Source organism: Nycticebus coucang, chromosome 4, assembly GCF_027406575.1.
Source record: "Nycticebus coucang isolate mNycCou1 chromosome 4, mNycCou1.pri, whole genome shotgun sequence".
Lineage (NCBI taxonomy): Eukaryota > Metazoa > Chordata > Mammalia > Primates > Lorisidae > Nycticebus > Nycticebus coucang.
Window position 1 is genome coordinate 137,233,900 of NC_069783.1, and position 24,182 is coordinate 137,258,081.

At 41.6% G+C, this 24,182-nt stretch overlaps 2 protein-coding genes across 8 annotated transcripts in view; one reads left to right on the top strand and one right to left on the bottom strand.

Moving 5' to 3' along the window:
• LOC128583038 (general vesicular transport factor p115-like) overlaps nucleotides 1–7,642 on the bottom strand; it is an 86,321-nt gene extending 78,679 nt beyond the window's left edge. For all 6 annotated transcript variants that reach the window (XM_053586862.1, XM_053586864.1, XM_053586863.1 and 3 more), the window contains exon 1: nucleotides 7,499–7,642. In XM_053586862.1, the coding sequence (XP_053442837.1) occupies nucleotides 7,499–7,564 (66 nt within the window). In that variant the 5' untranslated portion in view covers nucleotides 7,565–7,642. The remainder of the gene's footprint in view (nucleotides 1–7,498) is intronic.
• A 66-nt stretch (nucleotides 7,643–7,708) lies between these two features.
• Nucleotides 7,709–24,182, top strand: part of LOC128583039 (putative ankyrin repeat domain-containing protein 19) — a 127,897-nt gene continuing 111,423 nt past the window's right edge. For both annotated transcript variants that reach the window (XR_008379369.1, XM_053586871.1), the window contains exon 1: nucleotides 7,709–8,077. Coding sequence is in view for 1 of the 2 variants with exons in the window: in XM_053586871.1 (XP_053442846.1) it covers nucleotides 7,728–8,077 (350 nt within the window). In the remaining variant the exon portion in view is untranslated. The remainder of the gene's footprint in view (nucleotides 8,078–24,182) is intronic.

The following is a 24,182-nucleotide window of genomic DNA, read 5'->3' on the forward strand; positions in this document are numbered from 1 at the left end:
ATAATTGTCATTTGAGATTCACAATTCCACTTATCAAGTGAAACATGTAAAGGGAAAATAATCCCACTAACCATTGGTAAACTGGGCATAATTAGAATTATAATAACTAACTTGTCATATTAAAAAACTTTCTTTACTATCCAATAGTGCCATTTATTTACATTTAATAATATACAGAGAGAGACCCAAAAAGCAGCAGTGAGAATAGGAATGACTAGGACAGAAAAAACTGAGATGAAGAATATGAAAATGCAAAATTACCAGAAGGGGAAAAAAGAAGACAGTATAAAACTACAATGGGATACACTTAAAACTTAAAGGACCCTGGTATTAATATAGTTTGCAGTATCTTCTTACAACTGCTAACAAAAATCCTTCCTCCCCACTCTTTTTTTTTTAGTATTCAGTAACTAATTACCTAACTTGTAAAAAGGAATGCTATTAAAACTCTAACTCTAAGCCCGATGTGGTAGCTCACACCTGTAATCCCAGCACTCTGGGAGGTCAAGGCAGAATATCTTGGGCTCAGGAGTTAAGAGGTCAAGGTAGGTGGATTGCTTGAGCTCAAGAGTTTGAGACCAGCCTGAGTAAGAAGAAGACCTCATCACTACTAAAAATAGAAAAAAGCCGTGGGTGTTGTGGGGATGGCTGTAGTCCCAGCTACTTGGGAGGCTGAGGCAGGAGGATCACTTGAGCCCAGGAGATTGAGACTGCCATGAGCTGATACCATGGTCCTCTATGGAAGGCTACAAATGAGACTTTTTCTAAGTAAATAAAAAAAATTACAAATGCAAATAATGTAATCTAATTATGTGTCTTCATATTAACCCACAATAGAAAAGAATTAGAAAAATTAGCTGCACATTGTGGCGGAAACCTGTAGTCCCAGCCACTCAGGAAGAGGCTGAAGCAGGAGGAATGCTCAAACCCAGGAGTTTAAGGTTGCTGTGAGGTAGGCTGATGTCACAGCACTCTAGCCGGGCAACAGAGTGAGAGTGCCTCAAAAAAAAACCCTTCAAAACAAAAAAATCTCCAACCATTCATTTATTCAACAAATATTTATTAAGAACCTAATAACAGCTTAATATTACGATATAATCTTGCCCTTGTCTTCATGAAGCTGAAAATATAGTTGTACCTTCCTGAAAAAGAACTTCCCTAACCATAACTATTTACTGTAGGACTAAAAAATAATTCATGTTAGGGCGGCGCCTGTGGCTCAGTGAGTAGGGCGCCGGCCCCATATGCCGAGGGTGGCGGGTTCAAACCCAGCCCCGGCCAAACTGCAACAAAAAAATAGCCGGGCGTTGTGGCGGGCGCCTGTAGTCCCAGCTACTCGGGAGGCTGAGGCAAGAGAATCGCGTAAGCCCAAGAGTTAGAGGTTGCTGTGAGCCGTGTGACGCCACGGCACTCTACCCGAGGGCTGTACAGTGAGACTCTGTCTCTACAAAAAAAAAAAAAAATAATTCATGTTAATAGTCAACTCATTAATAGCTTTAATGGAATTTAAAAATTACTGTTTTAGAATACAAAAAAAGAGCCAGAAGTTAATTTGTTTTAAACTGAACTCTGTAAGTGAAGACTTCATTAAAAAAAGCAAAAGCTGATCTTATCTTCAGATGGCCTAAATTATTATAATCTAAAAAAAGATGTGAGAGCACTACACAGTGGAACGCAAGTGTCTCTGCAGACAAATCCAGTCACTCCAACACAGTTTGCTTCCATTAGGATCCCCTAGAAGACAGCCAAAGGAACACACGGCTTCATCTACTCTCCTTGATTTCTCCTAGAAATGAACTATGTTTTTCAAAAGAACACCTTTTTAAGCATGAAATCTACCAAATAACCTACCACAAATGGTAGCATCTTTAATCTTGAGCAAAAGATGAATGACTTTTTATAGAAAGAAAGTTTTGGGCATTTCTGCCTGACAGATAAGCATAATAATAACATGCATAACTTTTCTGTACCGACCATAGACAGAAAGCAGAATACAAAACAGTGTAAATAATAAAATGTACACATAAAAAAAGAGAAACGGTACTTGTGTCAAGAAATTTATGTAAGGAATTCTTCTGGGCTCTCCTAAAAAATAATAAGATTCAAGAATGATTATAATTACTTCTCAAATCCTAAGACATCAGGACTTACACATGTATAACCTCCAGGATAATTTTTCCCCAGGTATGTTCCTCAACTTACTAAACCTACAGAGTTTCCTAAAGTAAAAAAAAAAAAAAGGGAAGGAGTTGGTCAAATAAATTTGGCAAACACTGCTTACTTCGTATCTTCATTTTAAAAATATTGACACAGGCTCTGCGCCTGTAGCTCAGGGGTTAGAGTGCTGGTCACATATACCGAGGCTCGCAGGTTCAAACCCGGTCAGGCCTGCTAAACAACAATGACCATTGCAACAACAACAACAAAATAGCCGGGTGCGGGCATTGTGACGGGCACCTGTAGTCCTACCCTGTTTCCCCGAAAATTTTAAGGTGTGCTCCCAAAGATGCGCTAGGTCTTATTTTCAGGGGACATCTTACCTTTCCTGTAAGTAAGTCTTATTTTTGGGGAAACAGGGTAGCTACTCAGGAGGCTGAGGCAAGAGAACTGCTTAAGCCTAAGAGTTTGAGGTTGCTGTGAGCTGTGACACTACAGCCCTCTACTGAGGACAATAGGAGACTCTGTCTCAAAAAACAAAATTAACACAGTGCCTGCTTACCAAACCTTTTATAAACATTGGAGGTTTTTATTTTATTTATTTTCTTTGTATTATCAGTATTTTGTTTTGTTTTTGATTATTACAGTACACACTTCCTTGTTAATAAAATTCTTTTCAAGGATATTTATTCAAAAATTTTGGATCATACCTTGGTAACGTTAGGACATGTAAAGTTCAAATGATTCCAGTTTTCATAAATTACCCTAAATAACCTACATAATTAATCTTCAAAAGCCATGTAGTATTTAACAGACACTACTTAAAAAGAGTATAAAAGACATCTTTGCTTGGATATAGAAATGATCAAACACAAATTATTAAGGTTTTCTCTGACATTGTCATTGCTCAAGACAGGCCAAGAGAGAAACACATTCCAGTTGTGACATTGACCTAGTTATAAATATGGGATATGAAACATTAACCCAAATAGGAGTTTCAGACTTCACATTTATAGCAACACGGTATAAAATGTGCTTGACCAAACAAAAACTATGTCTAAATTTAAGCCACACTCCTTAATAATGATTTTTATTAAAAGAAAGTATAACTGCGTCTATACTATTAGCCCTTTTGTTTTCTGAGCTAGCTGATCAAAGCATGATCTAAAAAGAGACGGAACAGCATAGAAATTCTGAATGCTTTCTCTGGACTTTAGCTACCTTCAGGCCTCAGGATCCAACGTGAGAACAGAAAAATGCTCCTACGATTTATCAAAAGTAGTTAACATGTCTTCTGGAATTTTCAAGAAACTAGCCTTAAACAAAGGTACTAGTTGGAAGGCACATGGAACACCAGACACATGTGAGCTACAACAGCATGAGCAGCCCCTTTCTAGTAGTTAGGGGGAAAAAACACTGAAAACAAAAGCATGAGTGGGATTTTTACTATATGTTTATTTGCACCAAGCAAATGGTGTCAAGCCTGAGGCAGTATCAATCATCAGAAATCACTGTCTTTTCCTACCTTAAGAAAGAAATCAAATTCAAAAAATGTATGATTCTATAATGCAAAACATTCAACGTGGATAAAATTCTGTATTTAAAATATCCAGCACTTTATCAAATTATTGACTATCCTATGATACATACATGTATTTACTACTTCACCGATTCTGAAGAACATCTTAATTATCAGTCCAAAATGATTCTTTTTTATTTATTTATTTTTTTGGCCGGGGCTGGGTTTGAACCGGCCACCTCCGGCATATGGGACCAGCGCTCTACTCCTTGAGCCACAGGCGCCGCCCCCAAAACGATTCTTAATTAAGATTATGAAAAGCTAGAAACTGAATAATCAATACTATAACTCTCACACTTTACAAGACATTTAGTAAAATTAGAAAAATTAAGACAGTGGTCAAAATATTTAATAATCTGAAAAAAATAAAAATTTGACATAATCAACCTCAATCATTTGAAAACTTTGATTGCTAGTCTTTAAGAAGTATTGTTTAATCCTAATAATTGGTGAGTAGCTATGATTAAGATCTATGATTTATTTCAAATAAAACAATTATTCATTTTACAAGTACTAATTGAACACAGTAGGTGCTCCAACTGAGCATTTTGGAACAACAGATTAAAATACATATGAACCTGCTCTATAGATATTTTAAGAGTCTAGAAGGGCTAAGTTACATATACGTATGGTAGAAAGCATAAGAAATTCATAGTCTAGTTAAACTACAAAATTACTCGGAGGTGAAAGAGTACGTATGTGCAGTGTGGTAGGGCAAAGAAGCTCAGAGTGCAGGATAGAAAAGCACTGATGATGAGGCTGAAGACTAGGCAGAATTCAGACAAAACAAAGAGGCCTTCCATTGGAAAAAGATCAGAAAAGCAAAGAAGATGGAAAACTACAATGAAAAAATTCAATTTTGCAGAATGGAAAAAAAAAATACAACATACTACATGATAATAGCAAAGTTAGAGGTTCCAAGCTCTGGTAACTCAAAATATCCAGGCCAGATCATATTACCTGTGAAAACATCGAATGTTGTACTAAACACTCCAATGATGCCCTACAATGCTTCTAAACTAGTGACCCATGATCCTTTATATCTGTTGAACTTCCTGATGGAAGGAGATGATGAAACAAGTTCTGTTCACACTGTAACTCAGAGTAAATGAATTTTCTTCAGAAGACAAATACTTTTCCAAGTTTCCAAAGTTAGGCAAGAACCACTTTCTTTTCAATTTATATATTCAAGCTTCATTTAGAAATCACAATGCGTTGCTCCATTCGCAGTGGCAAGATCAAAGTGTTCTAGTTCCAGCTCTGCGACATTGTGCAAGCTGCTTTAGTGTTTTATGCTTGTAAAGTGAGGAGGCGCTACCAGGTCCCTTTAAAATCCCACACTGTGACAAATTTTATACTATCCTTACTAGCGAAGTCACTGTGAAAAGACCAACTATAAGAACAACAAAAAAAGGGTATTCTTCCCCAACCACACACAGTAAAAACTACCATTTATTGAGCACCTACTAAGTGCCAGGCTCTTTCTATTTATTTCACTTAATCCTCACTTCATCCTGAAGAGTAGGCATGTTCTTCATTTTACTTTGAGGGTAATTGCCATCTCTTGCCTGTTCAATCCAATCAGGGGTAGAAAGCCAGGAGTCAAATCAAGGTCTTATGCCAAAGCAAGATCTACTAAACCATATTTTAAAACCTGGTCTCTCAAATACTAACATTAGACAAAATAAATGAAGATCATTTATTTTTGGACTATTAGGGGGTACACATGTTTTGTTTACATACTTTTTATAAAGACTGAGTCAAAGTTACATTTGTGAGTGTGCCCAGAATAAATTTATTTTGAAGTTCAGTTGGTATGTAATGGAAATGAGGACAGAGGGCTTTTAAAAGAAATAAATGTTTTATTTGATAATAATTTTAGATTACTTAATCTAAATCAATGCTCATCACGGTGAGCAGGTATGACTTTTAAAGGTAAACTTTGGATGGTAGTTGTAAGCATAACTTTTGTTACTGGGAATCTGAAGTTTTTAAAATAAACATTTTATTTGAAAATAATTTTAGATTACATTACAGTGAGCAGATATGATGTTTTAAAGGTAAACTTTGGGAAGTAGTCCCAGATATAACTTTGTTACTGGGAGCCTGAAGGGTTGCAGTTATGGTGATTGGGAAAGAACAAGGTCTTCTAAGAGGGCAGTTTGGCTGCCTCATCGCCAAGTAGGAATGCACTGGTGAAGCGAGATATTCTGTGTTTGTGTGTGTGAGACAGCCATCTCCTGATGTTCAAATGAAGGAAACAGTCATCAGCTTTAAACAATTCTAACCCAGATTTGTGTGGTTAATTCTAATATATAAATTTCCCAAATTCCCAGATAGCACTGAAATATGGGCATCAGCAATCAAGTCAAGGCTTTAAAGAAAAAAACACCTGGCTCTGGTCAGCAACCTGACCCTGTTCAAGATACTTCACTTCTCTAAGCCTCACTTCATTTGTAAAGTGAGGATAGTATCACTTATTTTGCAAAGTAGTTAAGGATTTAGAAATGTGGACTATAAACAGCTCAACACAGAACCTACTATAAACTAGGAGTTTGACAAATGAAAGCTACCATTTTTACCCTTCAAGCTCCCAGTAACAAAAAGTTGTATCTAGGACTACTTCCCAAAGTTTACCTTTAAAACGTCATACCTGCTCACTGTGATGTAATCTAAAATTATTCTCAAATAAAACGTTTCTTTTAAAAACTTCGGATTCCCAATAACAAAGTTATTCTTATGACTACCATCCAAAAGTTTGCCTTTAAAACGTCATACTTGCTCAATGTGATGTAATCTAAAACTATTCTCAAATAAAACGTATATTTTAAAAAAGCCGTATGTCCTCAGTTCCATTACACACCAACGAAACTGGAATATAAGTTTACCCCAGGCACACTTACAACTTTGATTCAACCTGTACAAAAAGTATATAAACAAAACATGCGTACCCCCTAATATTCCGAAATTTAAATAAAGAAAAAAAGCTCATCCTAAACCTAAAATCTAAGCCCTAGCAAATACTGTTTTCAGTAGCTAATACTTTCTAAAAATGATATTGCAAATCGTTGTCATTCAGGCAGAAAGCAGGAGGTCTCCCCAGAGCGCAAAAGATCACAACGACGTCCAACTAAGTATTTGCCAAATGACATATATTTGGGTGAGCCCAAAAAGTAAGGTCTGAATTAACACCAAGCAGAACGACCGTCCTTCCAGTTGATGGGACAGGAGCAGGTGGCTTTGTGCCCCAAAGAATATCGTTTTATTCTCCCCCACATGCTCTCGCCAACAGCTGGGTTTTAAACCTTGCAGTCTTCCCCAAAGCCCAAGTTTCAGACTAGGAGGGAGGGAGAAGGACTTCACTGGACTCCTCTCCGCCAGTGGAGACCCAGGCGAAAGACAGGGAGGGAGGAGTCGCGGCCCTGAGGGGCGTGGGAGACAGGTCGGGCCACCTCTGCCGGTGGCTGAGGTGTCCTTCGCTCCCCGGGCCGCACCGCTCGCGGACCACTCTGCTCACCCCGAGCTGCGGAGCTCGGGAGCTGCGGGCGCGGTTGCTGTCAGCCCGGCCGAGCCGTCGCGGCGGGGACTGTGCTGGGAGCGTGAAGGAGTAACTGGGAGATTTCAGGAGAGGAAAGAAAGAAAACGGGGAGGCGGCATGTGGATCCCCAATGCACGATGGGGCGCGAGAGGTGACCTCTAGACCCCCCGGCGTCCCGTCCCGCCCGGACCCTTCCCAAGTCCCGGACCCGCCGGTCCTCTCACCGTCTCAGCTTCTGTGTGCTGGGGGCCGGCACTCCGACCTCCCATTACCCCACGGAGGAAATTCATCTTGCAGCTCAGCCACCGGCTTTACCGGCCCTTTAGGGGAAGAAAACAAGACCACTTCGCCCGCGCTGTGCACTCCCGGGCCGCCGCCACCACTGCTTCCAGCACGGCGGCGGCTCCAACCGCCTAAGGCCGGAAACAACCGCCACCGCCGGACAAGGTGCGCATGCGCGGGGACGTGGCATTACGTGGCGGCTCGAAGGGCGAAGGCAAAAGGGGAGAGAAGCCGAGAGGAACCCGGTCGCCAGGTTCCGCCGCAGGCCCCGCCCACCATGCAGGTCCCGCCTCCTGCCGCAGAGACACGCCTCCTGCTCCCGCCCTTCGTGGATCTTTCCCGCTGGCCGCTGCCACCCACGTGGTAGAAGCCGGGCCCTGCGGACTGAAGTGGATCTGGTTAGACTGCGCGTTTCCGCTTGCACGGTTGTCGCCGAGAGGGACTTACTGCAAGCTATTGCCAGATCTGGGTTCTTATTTTGCTAAGTCGAAAGTGAGATTTTACTTCGTCCGACGTGACAGGTAAGGGGTTCCATTCCCTGGGAACGTTCGTTTGGTTGTGCGGTTTAACAGTACCAGCGTCGTGGCCTTCTGAGCCCCATAAATTGCATCTCTTCACAGGGCTTTGTTTGGTGGCAAAAAGGTGCTAGAGACCCTTCCTTCCACGGCCACTGGGGGGCGTGTTTCTCAGCTCTTGCTCGTCAAACCTGTTAAAAGGAAGAGTGCGAGGAGGAAACCCAGGGAACCCTGCGTACAGCTTACATCGTTCTGCAGTGTCACTTGGGCAGAGACTAACAATGTTACTAATTCTCAGCCCCTGTATTTTCAGTTTTTTTTAAACAAAAATATCGTTTTTTTCAAATCAGTGTGCCTGTTCCTTTTAAAATGAGGTTGCCAGGTACACGTACTTCTGGAATAGTCTTATAAATTTCCTAGGACTAAAAAGCACAGAATCTAGTTAGCTAACTGACTTAATGAAACTCTCGTATTCCCACACAGACCTCAGATTCAGCACTTAAAATTGAACTCGTCACCTTCCCCTGCCTCCCTTAAAGGAAAAAAATCAATATGCCCTTCTACTGTGTGCCCCGCTATGCTCAATAAATAGTACCACTATCCAAACAATTGCCTTAGCCAGGAGGAGGAACCTGGGAAGAATCCTAATCCCTGACTTCAACTCCTACATGTCCAGTCAATAGTCAAGTCCTGTAATTGCTATTTACAGAATGTTTCTCAGATAGGTCCTGTGCTCTCCATCCTTTCTGCCTGGGACATGTGGTTATATTCTTTTCAACATTTCTGAGGTTACAGCAAGCGCTTCCTAACTAGTTTGTCTGCATTTAGCCCTGGCTTCCCTCCAGTCTACCCTTGGGTGAGCTTAACAACAACAAAACATCTGTTCATGTCACTCCTCTTCCTACAATCCTCTGGTGGTTCCTGGTTCTCTCCATAATAAAATGCAAACTCCTTAGTACGGTTTAAAGGCCTGTTACGATCTGGCTCCTGCCTACCTTTCCAGCTCCTGCCTCCTCCACATACTCGGGGCACTTCTCTCATACCTAGATAGGCCCTTCCTCTTGCTCCTCCTCATTAAGCAAACTCTTGCTAATTCCTTAAGATTCAACTCTGGCATCCTCTCCTAAAAGCTTTCCCTGAAATCCAGATGCGTATCTATATGCTAGCACTTTACGTTTATTAATATTCTATGTGGGGGCACTCAACAAATGCTTGGTAAGCCAAACTGTTAAGGGCATGACTGTATTCATTTTTGTATCTTCTCTTGCTTACCACTGTTTCATAAAAGGTGATATTGATGGAAAAATAAATCATTGAAAGAGTATATGAATATTATGCTGAGGAGGAGGTACTTTTTTTTAACTGTAAAGTGGAATTGTAGAGAGCTATCACAGGCTATGGTGAACATTCATTTCCCAGTGTCAGGGTTTTAAGCCTGGGTGACTTGGAGAATGAATGGTCGGGTCACACTGCCAGAAATGCTGCGTGCTAAGTATTGTCCTCTGCTTTAAAACTAGACACTTGACATTTTGCTTTGTACATTTTCCATGGCGGCATTTTGTTGCAGCCTAAAAAAAGTAACTAGTAAATACTCAGCATATTTATTACCAAAGTAATGTGTTCAGGCTGAGTGCAATGGCGCATGCCTGTAGTCCTAGCACTCTGGGAGGCTGAGATGGCCTGAGCTCAGGAGTTTGAGACCAGCCTAAGCAAGAGCAAGACCCGTCTCTACAAAAAATAGAAAAACTATCCGGGTGTTGTGGTAGGCACTGGTAGTCCCAGCTACTCAGGAGACTGAGGCAAGAGGAATTCTTGAGGTTACTGTGAGCTATGACACCCTGGCACTCTACCCAGGAAAAAAAAGAGAGAGAAGTAATCTGTGCGAAGAACCTCACCCATACCCTGAGGCCTACTCTTAGCCCTCCCAGTGCCCCATTTTACCCTGTCATCATGGATGAGGCTCTGAGATTCAGTGGACTCATGGACATCTACTACCGCTTTTACTTGGTAATAAAATGACAGTGCCTTGACATTTTGGCATAGTTGTTTTACGGCATAAGCCTTGTCAAATATCCTGTTTTGTGTCTTCCCTAATGACATCCCCTGAGCAGGAAGGATGGACAGGTGGGTGATGAGAGTAGAGTCCCCCAAGACTGGTTACACTGTCTTGCCTCTGTTCTGAGAATGTGTCGAGCCACTCCATACCTCCAGCCTCAGGAGGCAGAGAAGGAATGGTGGCTAATTTGTCCTCCAGTTAGTGTCTGAAAGAGGAACAGAGGCATCGTCGACGGACTGCTTATTTCAGAAGAAGAGGGTTATGTATTAATCCACTTGCACCGATTTTTGTAGAGAAATATCAGGGACTTTGTCTTATTCCTGTCTGCTCCCCTTAATCATCTAGCATAATTCGTTTAACATGTAGGTGCTTAAGAACTGTTAATAAAAGAAGAGAAAAAATGAAAAAGTTGTGACTGCACTTAACACTATTATATGTCTGACTTTCATAAACCTAAGCATTTAGGCTAAGAATGCCATGAATCATTAAAATACACAAAATCCAAAATTTGGGGTAAATAATGTTTTTCTTAAACCAAACCTGACAATAGAGCAACTGATAAAATTTGTAGGCTTGAAATCCATTTTTTAAAATTGCTTTTTTCAGTGGCTCACTTTTCCAGCTTTTCCTCCTTCCTTTGGCAAAAGCAATGAAACATTGCCCAATATTGTTTTTAAGTTGGGAATAGGTAGCGGGGTGGGGTGTTGTCTATACCTGCTTAGGAAGGAAAGCAGAAATGATAATTTATGTTTGAAATACATCCTGTACAGGTTTTTAAAGACTGGTTACTGGAAAAATCAGCCTCCAAAATTATTGTTGATACTATCAGTTACCCAAGCAACATGCAGCAAAATACATTGATAATGATAAAGCAGCAGTCAGTCAAACACACAGTGTTCTTTCCTTGCCAGACTGTTCAAAGTGCTTTGGTTAAAATAACTTACTTAATCCTCACAATGGCTCTGTGACGGGGGTAGTGTCATTAGCCCTGTTTTGCAGATGGGCTACTGATGAGGAGGGCGACTTGACCAATGTTGGATGACTAGAAGGTGGCACAGCTGAGGCACAAGTGGGCAGTCTGGCTCCAAAGCCTGTGCTCTTAGGTACTGCATTAACCTGCATCTCTAGATTCAAGACAGTGATCGCCCGTTAAGTAGAAAGGGGGCCTACAAGTCCACACGTAATCTTCCCCCTTCTCTTGTTTCCCTGAGCTCTCTTGTTTCCCTTGTATCTTCCAAGGGTGGGGACGCTGCAGCCTTAAGGCCACGTGTGGCCCTCTAGATCCCTAAGTGTGGCCCCTCATCTGAATCCAGACCTCACAGAACAAATTCCTTTATTGAAATCTCATTCACTCCACTCCAGATGTACTGGCCGCCTTCCTTGATGTTGCTGAAACTTGCTACCCCGGTTACCTTTGCATTTGTTCTCCCTGTTTGGATGGTTGCTCCTCCACCCACATAGAGATCCGGTTGTTCTATTTCTTCCTGGCTGAGTCTAGGGAGAGGATGTGATTTTAAATATTGATCCATTTCCTTCACATTGTCAAATTTCTGGGCATAGAGTTTCTGGTAGTATTCAGACATGATCTCTTGTATCTCTGTGGGATTAGTTGTTATTTCCCCTTTATCATTTCTGATTGAGGTTACTAGAGATTTTTACTTTTCTATTTCTAGTTATTCTGACCAAAGGTTTATCTATTTTATTTATTTTTTCAAAAAACCAACTCCTTGTTTCATTAATTTTCTGAATGATTCTTTTGTTTTCAATTTTATTGATCTCTGATTTCATTTTGGATATTTCTTTTCTTCTACTGGGTTTAGGCTTAGATTGTCCTTCTTTTCCAATTCCATAAGATGGCTTGTGAGTTTGTTGGTGTGCTCTCTTTCTGTTTTTCAAATGTAGCCATCTAAAGTGGTAAATTTTCCTCTCAAAACTGCTTTTGCAGTATCCCACAGGTTTTGGTAGCTTATGTCATCATTGTTGTTACGCTCAAGGAAGTTAATGATTTCCTGTTTTATGTCTTTGTGACAGTTGGGTAACTGTCATTCAAAAGAAGGTTGTTTAATTTCTATGCCTTTGTATGGGGTTGAATGTTTTTGTCAGAGTTGAGTTCCACCTTTAGTGCTTATGGTCTGACAAGATACAGGTAAAATTTCAATCCTTTTGATTCTGTTGAGGTTTGTTTTGTGGCTTAGGATAGGATCAATTTTGGAGAATGTCCCAAGGGGCGATGAGAAGAATGTATATTCTTTATCTTTGGGATGGAGTGTTCTATATGCTTCTATCAAGCACAGTTGTTCTAGGGTCTCATTTAAATCTCTTATATTTTTGTTGAATTTCTGTTTAGAGGATCTTTCCAGCTCTGTAAGAGTAATGTTAAAGTCCCCTGTTATTATAGTATTATCTGATATCATATTGCTCAGAGTGAGTGAGGTCTGTTTCAAAAATCTGGGAGCATATAAATTGGGTGCATAAATATTTAGAATTCAAATGTCTTCTTGTTTAATTTTTCCCTTGACCAATATAAAGTGACCACCTTTGTCTTTTTTTGACTTTAGTTGCTTTAAATGCACATGTGTCTAAAAATAAGATTGCAACTACACTTTTCTTCTGAATTCCGGAACTCTGAACTGAATAAACATTTATTCTTTATAAATAGCCCAATTAGTGGTATTATTTTTATAACAAATGAAAGAGGACTGAGACAGCATGTGTGGGCTCAACCATGCCCTTACTCAACCACAATCACCCTGGAGGGAATCTTTGCTCTGAAAAGTGATTTACTGGCCAGGCATAGTGGCTCACAATGGTAATCCTAGCACTCTGGGAGGTGGAAGAGGGTGGATTGCTTGAGCTTAGGAGTTTGAGACCTGTGTGAGGCAAGAGAATCATTTGAGTCCCAAGAGTTGGAAATTACTGCGAGCTATAATGCTATAATACCATTTATTGGGCTATTTATAAATAGCCCTATCTACCCCGGGTGACAGAGTGAGACTCTGTCTCAAAAAAAATAAAAATAAACAAACAAAACACAAAACTGATTTACTCAACTTGTAGGCATGCTAAATGTGTGAAGACAATAGCAATAGATAAAACTGACATTTTATGGCAAAAACAATGACAAGAAAACCTCACATTTCCACATGCGTAATTCCTAGAAAACTTAGGTAGGTGCTGGTGGACAAAGTAATAATATAAGTCAATCCTTAGCTCGATTCAACCCCAGTCAGAGCAGCAGTGTCTGCACCAGGCAGGAAGAACACAAGGGAGGTTTTTGTATCACTTCCCCCTTGGTCTGGAGCACTGTGTAAGTGTTAGTGTTACCATGATATGCACAGCAGTAATAGTCAGCCTCATCCTCAGCCTGTAGCCCAGAGATGTGCAGAATTGCTGCATTAGCCGAGCCATCTTTGGATCCAGAGAAGCGGCTGGGGACCCCAGAGCCCTGATGCTTATCTGAGTCAGACTTGAATCTCAGGAGATACCGGGGACGGCCCCCTGGCTTCTGCTGGTACCACGTCATGTGATAGCCACCAACAACAGAACTGCTGCTCAGGGTGCAGGTGAGTCTGGCTGATGCTCCAGGAGAAGCAGAGAGGAAAGGTGGCTGAGTCAGCACAGGCTGGGAGAGGGAACCTGCAAACACAGATGTTCGTGGTTGAAAAACCAGGGACAAAAGTGGAGCTGCATAGAGACATGAGACAGAGGGCACTGGCTGGGCCAGGGGGCTGCTCCAGGACATGGAGGCCCATCCCTACCTGAGAAGTAGCAGAGGAGAAGGAGGAGGAGAGGGGGCCAGGCCATGGTGAACACGGTCCTCCTGAGGTCCAGAGCAGGACTGGGATCCCAGGCCTCTCTTATCCCTCCACTGAGGTCACAGGGGAGGGGTTATGGATGCAAATATGTCCCACCCATCACCTGCCCTGCCCAGCCGCATGCATTTGTTGAGGATCTGGGGGCTGGTGGAGGGGGGAGTATGTCAGGCATAACCTGGGAGGAGGCAGGTGCTAGAAAACCACACTGAGAGAACACAGCTGCAGAGTCTGTGCCAGGCTCCACTGCCCCAGCTATAGGCAGTTTGGGGGTTGGCAGCTGTTGGTGTCCCCTGTGCAGACCCCAGAAAGAGCCACAGCGGCCCCCCTGCTCACTGCGCAGGCTGCAGTCTGTCAGTGGGAGTCTATGTGAGTGGCCCCACCAACGGCCTGTTCACTGTCAGTCCACAGAGTCCACAGCCACACCCTGCTATGTCCTGAGTAACCCATGGTCATAATCAGCCTTTCCAGTAAGGACGCCTGAATCACTAGGAGAAGCCATGTGGGAAATATGATGACATTCCGGCGTTGGAAGCTGCAGTGAGGTGGGGGGATGCAACGGGATCTGAAAGCAAAGCCCTTAGCAGTCCCTTCCCCAGGAACCAGGGAAGGAGGCAGCTACTCCCTGGGTCTGAATGGAGAGTGGGCTCCTGTTGAGGGACAAATATGGAAAACACTATTTCTAAATGAAATAGATGCCCCTTCTAGAAAATGGAGTAGTGTATAAGTACAAAGGTTCAGATATGTCAGACTGTGGGGTGTTGAGAATGACAGAACTTCTCACTTCAAAGGTCTCCTGGTTTGGGGGTGATGCTGTGGCCAGGTCACACTGCGTGTCCATGTGTTGCTGCTTCCCTGGTTACAGATGACCTTGCTCCAGCCACCCTAGCACTGTGCATAAAAAAGTCAGCACAGCTGGAACAGAAGGATGTGAGATAGCTTCTGTCTTGGGACTTTGGAACATGCATCCATACATGCAAAAAAAAATTATGAATTAATATTTATGAAATGAGTCTTAAAACTCAGTGGATTTACAGGCATGAGAATAGGAAGGGGAGAATCATGAAGCCCACTGTGAGAAATTAGGGGAAAGGAGAATGGGTGGGAGATGGTTGAAGAAGGGAGATGCCCCAGTGATGACAACAGGTTTTGTCATGGAAGATACGAATTTAACTTCATTAGTTTCCCTTAGTCTCCTGGTCAACCATGTAGGGATCAGTGATGTCTTTGGGGTAGGACTTCCTAATGGCATGGGGCTCTGTCTTCCTTCCTCTCTCTTTGTTTTCCCAGCTTTAAGAGAGTTTGCAATTCCACATACAATGGGGAACGTGAAATTGCTCCTTCTTTGGACAATCTCCATCAACTTCACCTTATGAGTGAAACAAGAAATAAAAGTCTTTTCTAAATTGTGGTTGGAAACTTCAATCATTGGCTTTACAGAATTTGGGCCTGTTATTTTTTATATTCATCTAATTTCTAATAAAGGCCCTACTGTTGTGCCCAGGAATTCCCAAAGACCACGCCATTACCCTAGCCGAATTAACATAAGAGTCCTCTATTGAAGAGCCAGCTGGCGACTGCCTCACTGCCCCAAGATGGGGTTTCTGAGAGCAGCCCCTAGTGCTTAAAAGGTCATGTTTTTAAGGCTCGGTCTGCATCGTGGTTGGCACGCAGGCTGTCTAGGTGCATCTGGGTAGGGTAGCAAGCAAGCATTGTACAGAAGCAGAATTTTGCTGCTAGTTAGCCATACATTTTTGTTTTAATATTTTTCCCCTATATATCTTAGTTTCAGTACTTTTCCCACCTGGTATTGTTTAAAAGTCAGTCTGGAAACAGTTGGTACCTCCCCGTCTGTTTCCCAGGGAGTTAGCCAACCAAGAAACTTGGAGTGAATTAGAAGCAAGAAATTAATTAGTACTTTCCCATCTGTCTTAGGTGTGAACTAGACTTCTTTCTTTCTTTCTTTTTTTTTGAAAGTTTATGGTCCAGAAATTTACCAGGAGTTAACTGGTATTTTTCCATTATAGCCTAGGCCTGACACCTTTGTGTCTTAGCCTAGGCTCACTAGGCCTAACACACCGTTATAGTTTATTTTTACTTTGGCCCCAACCAAAGTTGGGGCCTAGTAACACACTTCCCAGGGTGTCATGGGCAAGGTCAGTCCTGATCCTCTCACTGCTATGGTCAAGGGGAGGAAGGGAGGGAGACATCTGAGGACCAATGTGGATTCTCAGAACTGGGATGGAGGCCCAAGGAGGACATGACAAGGCTATTCTCTGTCTAATGGAAAAAATTCCTTATCGTCACCTGATTCTGGATGTGGCTGAAGTTCCCATACAGGTGACATTTGGCATAAGATATTCCTCCCTAACTGTGACTGTTGTATAAGTTTGTTTGTTAGACAATTAGTTTGGTTTCCTTTGATTATTTTGAGTCTTCAAAATTGTTGGGAATTATTTACTGGGAAATTACTGGGAAATATTTCTGATTCACTAAAATAATAGTGTGGGTATATTTTAATTTGAAATAAAAGCAATAGGCAGTTTTTGTCCCTCTTTCATCTGTGTGTGTCACTGTGAGTGGAACCACTGTGCCCAATGGCATGGGAATAGTGAACCTCATCCTCAGCCTGCAGCCCAGAGATGTGCAGGATCCCTGCATTGGCCGAGGCATCTTAGGATCCAGAGAAGGAACTGGAAACCCTGGAAGATCTGGGACTTGTCGGAATCTGACTTAAATTTAGGAGATACTGGGAGAGCTCCCTGGCTTCTGCTGATACCCGTGTATGCTAATGTCATCAACACAGAAGCCGCTGCTCAGGGGCAGGAGCATCTGGCTGATTCTCCAGGAGATACAGAGAGGGAGGGCGGCTGAGTCAGCACAGGAAACCTACAAACACAGATAAGCATCGGATGATGCAGAGGCAAGGGTACATACTCCAAGGGCATGATTCAAAAGAAATCAAAATAGATTTTGGGTTACCCTGGGCCTCTAGGACCTATCCCATCTACCTGAGCAGTGAGAGAGGACCAGAAGGAGGGCAGGAGCCAGGCAATGGTTGTCACAGTCCTGGTCTCCACAGAGGGACTGGACTGCCCCAGGTCTCCTTTTCTCCTCACCCTCTGTGGAGAAGGGGCTGCTTGTGCAAATGTGTTTACATCTAGGAAGTTGAAGCAATAGTCACTTGGATACTGTTTAGTGATTCTCCCCCAGGAAGGCATCCTCCAAGTCTCTAGATCACATCTGATGGGGCCACAGAAAATGCTCATGCAGTGTTTTGCTTAATGGCCACATATTCAGTATGTGACATGGGCAGAGTTAAGAGTTTAAGTTACTTTGACATGTGTGCTCCAAGGTGAGGCTGATACCTGGTAGCTGTTGGATCAGCCACCTTGAGCAGAATGTTTCAAGAATAAAGGCATACGGTTCATGTTCAGTAATGAGTGTTATGGGGATACTTTAAAAATGATAGAAATTGCTAATCTCTCATTTGTACTGATGTCTAGTGCACAATACATTTCAGAAACAAGAATCATAAGCAAAAAAAAAATAAATAAATAAAGAAGATGACCCCTTCTATAAATATAAACTATTTTTATGAATGAAAGAACTCTGGCATTATAGGCCTTGAACTCTTAAGAAATTTTTATTTGTTTGGCTTGCTGCCTGTAGCTCAATGGCTAGGGTGCTGGCCACATACACCGAGGCTGTCGGGTTTGATCCCAGCCTGGGCCTGCCTAACAACAAAGCCAACTACAACAAAAAAACAGCTGGGTATTGTGGTGGGCACTGGCAGTCCAAGCTACTAGGGAGGCTGAGGCAAGAGAATCACTTAAACCCAAGAGTTTGAGGTTTCTATGTGCTGTGATGCCATAGCACTCCATTGAAGGCAACATAGTAAGACTCTGTCTCCAAAAAAAAAAAAAAAAACAAAGGAAAGAAAAAGAAACTCATCTCTTAAAAAGAAAGAAATAGGCCTTGTGTTTAAGGAACTTTACAGTTCAGTGAGAGAAAGGGAGAAAATCCTTTACTAAACACTCTAATACAAGGTAGAATATAAGAGGTCTGTCAATGCAAGTTGGGGAGAACTTTCACAGCTTTAGAAAGCAGGAGAGAAGCAAGAACTATAGTTATGGGCTGGGCACAGTGGCTCATGCCTGTAATCCTAGCACTCTGGAAATGGCCTAGCACTAAGGCCATGGAATGCCTGAGCTCACAGGTTCTAGACTAGCCTGAGGCAGAGCCAGCCCTTGTCTCTAAAAATAGCCAGGCATTGGAGCTGCCCTGGGACCCGCTATCGGACCTCCAGAAGACCTGCGCTGGGACCCGTGATCGGCACCCTCCTGGACCTCTGGAACAGCTGGGCTGGAACCGGGATCAACACCCTACCAACTCCGGAAGAGCTGCCTTGTAATTGGCACCCTCCCGGACTTCCAGAAGAGCTGCTCTGGGACCTGCTACCCTGCCTGTCGGGACTCTGCACACCCTGACCAGGAACTTGGGGAGCTGCACAACCCCACGTCCTCCCTCCTGTACCCTCCCTGCCTCCACACCTGCCTGCTCATCTGGCCAGGGACTCTGGTAGCCATGTGCCCTCCATAACCCTCCCTGCCTCTACATGGAGCCCTCCTCCTGGCCAGAGACTGCTGGAGCCTTGGGCCCTCTGTGCCAAAGTCACTGGGCCCCAGGCACTCCCAGAAGTGTGCACACCATCCCCTGCCCTGTTGCTGGATCCGGGTGTGTCACACTCGGGAGCTGCTCCCACAACCAGAATTCCCTGGCTCGGGCAGCCCCAGAGGAGCTTCACAGGGTCACTCCCTCCAAAGATCCAGCAATAATAGAGTGATCCAGCTGGGGTCTAATCTTGGAGAGACACCTCCCCAACTCTGAGGATGGCCAGAGGAAATGGTATAAAACAATCATGAGGCGAAATCAAGGGAAATACTCTGGCAATATGAATAATCAGAATAGATCAACTCCCCAAAGGAACAATGGGGAAGACACAGCACAAGATCCCATGAACAAACAAATAGCTGAGATGTCAGAAATCAACTTCAGAATCTGGATAGCAAATAATATTAAATTAGAATTCCAAGCAGTAACCCAAAAGATGTCTCAAGAATTCAACAAATTCAAAGACCAAATGACCAAAGATTTTGACACATTGAGACATTTATCAAAAGGCTTATCAATATTCTCAATTAATGTGAATGGTTTAAATTGTCCTCTCACAAGGCTTATCAATATTCTCAATTAATGTGAATGGTTTAAATTGTCCTCTAAAGAGGCACATGTTGGCTGACTGGAAGTTTACTGCATACAAAAACTCAAGCCAGGTATCTGCTGCATCTCATCTTATATTAAAAGACAAATATAGACTCAAGGTGAAGTGATGGTCATCTATACCCCAGGCAAATGGAAAACAGAAAAAAGAAGGCATTGCAATCCTATTCTCAGACACAATAGGCTTTAAACCAACCGAAATGAGGAAGGATAATGATGGACACTTCATATTTGTTAAAGGTAATGTACAATATGATGAGATTTCAATTATTAATATTTATGCACCCAACCAGAATGCACCTCAATTTATAAGAGAAACTCTAACAGACATGAGCGACTTCATTTCTTCCAGTTCCATAGTAGTTGGAGATTTTAAGAACCCCTTAGCAGTGCGGGATAGATCCTCCAAAAAGAAGCAAAGCAAAGAAATCTTAGATTTAAAGTTAATCATTCAACATTTGGACTTAACAGACATCTACAGAACATTTCATGCCAACAAAACTGAATACACATTCTTCTCATCAGCCCACAGAACATCCAAAATCAACCACATCCTAGGCCACAAATCTAACCTCAGCAAATTTAAAAAAATAGAAATTATTCCTTTTATCTTCTCAGACAATCATGGAATAAAAGTTGAACTCAATAACAACAGGAACCTGCATACCCATACAAAAATGTGGAAGCTAAAAAACCTTATGCTAAAGGATATATAGGTTATAGATGAGATTAAGAAGGAAATCACCAAATTTTTGGAACAAAACAACAATGAAGATATGAATTATCAGAACTGCTGGGATACTGCAAAGGCAGCTTAATAGGGAAATTTATAGCACTGCAAGCCTTCCTCAAGAAAACAGAAAGAGAGGAAGTCAATAACTTAATGGGACATCTCAAGCAATTGGAGAAGGAAGAACACTCCAACCTCAAACCCAGCAGAAGAAAAGAAATAACCAAAATCAGAGCAGAATTAAATGAAATTGAAAAGAAAAGAATTATACAACAGATCAATAAATCCAAAAGTTGGTTTTTTGAAAAGGTCAATAAAATAGATAATCCTTTGGCCAAACTAACCAGGAAAAAAAGTAAAATCTCTAATTTCATCAATCAGAAATGGTAAAGATGAAATAACAACAGACCCCTCAGAAATTCAAAAAATCCATAACGACTATAACAAGAAACTTTACTCTCAGAAATATGAAAATCTGAAAGAAATCAACCAATACTTGGACGTACAAAACCTACCAAGACTTAGCCAGAACGAAGTGGAAACATTGAACAGGCCTATATCAAGTTCTGAAATAGCATCAACTATACAAAATCTCCCTAAAAAGAAAAGCCCAGGACCAGATGGCTTTACGTCAGAATTCTACCAAACCTTTAAAAAGGAACTAGTACCTATATTACTAAACCTCTTCCAAAATATAGAAATAGAAGAAATATTACCCAACACGTTCTACGAACCAAACATCACCTTGATCCCTAAACCAGGGAAAGACCCAACAAGAAAAGAAAATTATGGACCAATATGACCAATTAATATTGATGTAAAAATACTCAATAAGATCCTAACAAACAGAATCCAACAACACATCAAAAAAATTATACACCACAACCAAATGGGATTTATCCCAGGGTCTCAAGGCTGGTTCAATATACGTAAATCTATAAATGTAATTCAACACATAAACAAACTAAAAAATAAACACCACATGATTCTCTCAATTGATGCAGAAAAAGCTTTTGATAATTTCCAGCATCCTTTCATGATCAGAACACTTAAGAAAATTGGTATAGAAGGGATATTTCTTAAACTAATAGAAGCCATCTACAGCAAACCCACAGCCAATATCATATTGAATGGAGTTAAATTGAAAGCATTTCCACTTAGATCAGGAACCAGGCATGGTTGCCCATTGTCTCCATTGCTCTTTAACATTGTCATGGAAGTTTTAGCCATTGCAATTAGGGAGGAAAAGGCAATCAAGGGTATCCAAATAGGGTCAGAAGAGATCAAACTTTCACTCTTTGCAGATGATATGATCGTATATCTGAAAAACACTAGGGATTCTACTACAAAACTTTTAGAAGTGATCAAGGAATACAGCAATGTCTCAGGCTACAAAATCAACACCCATAAATCTGTAGCCTTTATATATATCAACAATAGCCAAGCTGAAAAAACAGTCAAGGACTCTATTCCTTTCACAGTAGTGCCAAAGAAGATGAAATATTTGGGAGTTTATCTAACAAAGGACGTGAAAGATCTCTATAAAGAGAACTATGAAACTTTAAGAAAAGAAATAGCTGAAGATGTTAACAAATGGAAAAACATACCATGCTTGTGGCTGGGAGGAATCAACATCGTTAAAATGTCTATGCTACCCAAAGCAATATATAATTTTAATGCAATTCCTATCAAAGCTCCATCATCATATTTTAAAGATCTTGAAAAAATAATACTTCGTTTTATATGGAATCAGAAAAAACCTCGAATAGCCAAAACATTACACAGAAATAAAAACAAAACAGGAGGAATCACGCTGCCAGACCTGAGACTGTACTATAAATTGATAGTGATCAAAACAGCATGGTAATGGCACAAAAACAGAGAGGTAGATGTCTGGAACAGAATAGAGAGCTAATAGATGAATCCAGCTACTTACCGTTATTTGATCTTTGACAAGCCATTTAAAAACATTCAGTGGGGAAAAGATTCCCTATTTAACAAATGGTGCTGGTTGAACTGGCTGGAGATCTGTAAAAGACTGAAACTGGACCCACACCTTTCACCATTAACTAAGATAGACTCTCACTGGATCAAAGATTTAAACTTAAGACATGAAACTATAAAAATACTTGAAGAAAGTGCAGGGAAAACTCTTGAAGGAATCAGCCTGGGTGAATATTTTATGAGGAGGACCCCCCAGGCAATTGAAGCAGTACCAAAAATACACTACTGGGACCTGATCAAACTAAAAAGCTTCTGCATAGCCAAGAACATAGTAAGTAAAGCAGGCAGACAGCCCTCAGAATGGGAGAAAATATTTGCAGGTTATACCTGTGATAAAGGTTTAAGCAGAATCCACAAAGAACTCAAACGTATTAGCAAGAAAAGAACAAGTTATTCCATCTCAGGCTGGACAAAAGACTTGAAGAGAAACTTCTCTAAAGAAGACAGACACACAATCTACAGACACATGAAAAAAAGCTCATCATCCTTAATCATCAGAGAAATGCAAATCAAAACTACTTTGAGATATCACCTAACCCCAGTAAGAGTAGCCCACATAACAAAATCCCAAAACCAGAGATGTTGGCGTGGATGTGGAGAAAAGAGCACACTTCTACACTGCCGGTGGGAATGTTTCTTTTGGAAGGATGTTTGGAGAATACTTAGAGATCTAAAAATAGACTTGCCATTCGATCCTATAATTCCTTTACTAGGTATATACCAAGAAGACCAAAAATCACAATATAACAAAGACATCTGTACCAGAATGTTTATTGCAGCCCAATTCATAATTGCTAAATCATGGAAGAAGTTCAAGTGCCCATTGACCCACGAATGGACTACCAAATTGTGGTACATGTATACCATGGAATATTATGCAGCCTTAAAGAAAGATGGAGACCTTGCCTCTTTCATGTTTACATGGATGGAGCTGGAACATATTCTTCTTAGCAAAGTATCTCAGGAATGGAAGAAAAATATCCAATGTACTCAGCCCTACTATGAAGCTAATTTATAGCTTTCATATGAAGGCTATAACCCAAGTATAGCTCAAGAATATGGGGAAAGGGCCAAGGGAGGGGGGATATTAGGGTGAAGAGAGGGTAATGGGTGGGACCACACCTATGGTGCATCTTAGAATGGGTGCTGGAAAGAATAGGGGGAAGGGGAAAGGGAGGGGAGGGAGGGGGAGGTGGGTAGAGGGAAGGGGATTGGTGGGATTACACCAGTGGTGCATCTTACAAGGGTATATGTGAAACTTGGTAAACGGTCTGTGAAGCTAGTGAATGATGCCCCATGATTATATCAATGCACATAGCTATGATTTAATAAAAAAAAAAAAGAATGGGTGCTGGAGAAATTCTATTAAATGCAGAATACAAATGTCTACATACAATAACTAAGAAAATGCCATGAAGGCTACGTTGAACAGTTTGATGAGAATATCTCACATTGTATATGAAACCAGCACATTGTACCCCTTGATTGCATAAATGTACACAGCTATGATTTAACAATAAAAAAAGTGCTAGAATTATAGGTGTGAGCCACCACTCTAAGTAACTCATAATAGTGTATTTTCTATGACTCAAAATGATTATGGCATATATTTCCATTGGATTCTTTATCTTTTTGTGATTTGAAACTTCATGACAATGTAATTCTTGTGACCTATTTTCATGGATATTAGGGCAGATTTAACAAATGGTTTATTCAGCCATGTATTGTAATAAATCTTTACTGAGTAAAAAAAAAAAAAAAATAGTCAAACATTGTTACAGGTGCCTGTAGTCCTAGGTACATGGGAGGCTAAGGCAAGAGGATCACTTAAGCCCAGGAGTTTGAGGTTGCTGTGAGGTGTGACATAACAGCACTCTACCCAGGGCGACATAGTGAGACTCTGTCTCAAAAAAAAAAGAAATTTTGTTTGAAAGCTTTTGGAGTTAGCACCCTCTAATCCCACCCTGGTTGAGTAAACACTCCTGCCATCTCAGAGACAGAATGTGGGGACAGTGCCTGGGACAGAAGTCCCTGGGCTGTGAGGGGCCCTCAGGCAGCTCTGAGTCCTCACCTGGCCTAAACCTCAGTGAGCAGAGGGAGGAAGGAGGGGAAGGGGGGAGTCCAGGTGTGGGGAGCACCTCTGCTCTGTTCCCTGGCCCCCCTAATGGAGCCCCAATACCCTTGTCTCCCGATCCTCCCCTCTCCCTGGACAGAAACAGCTCTTTC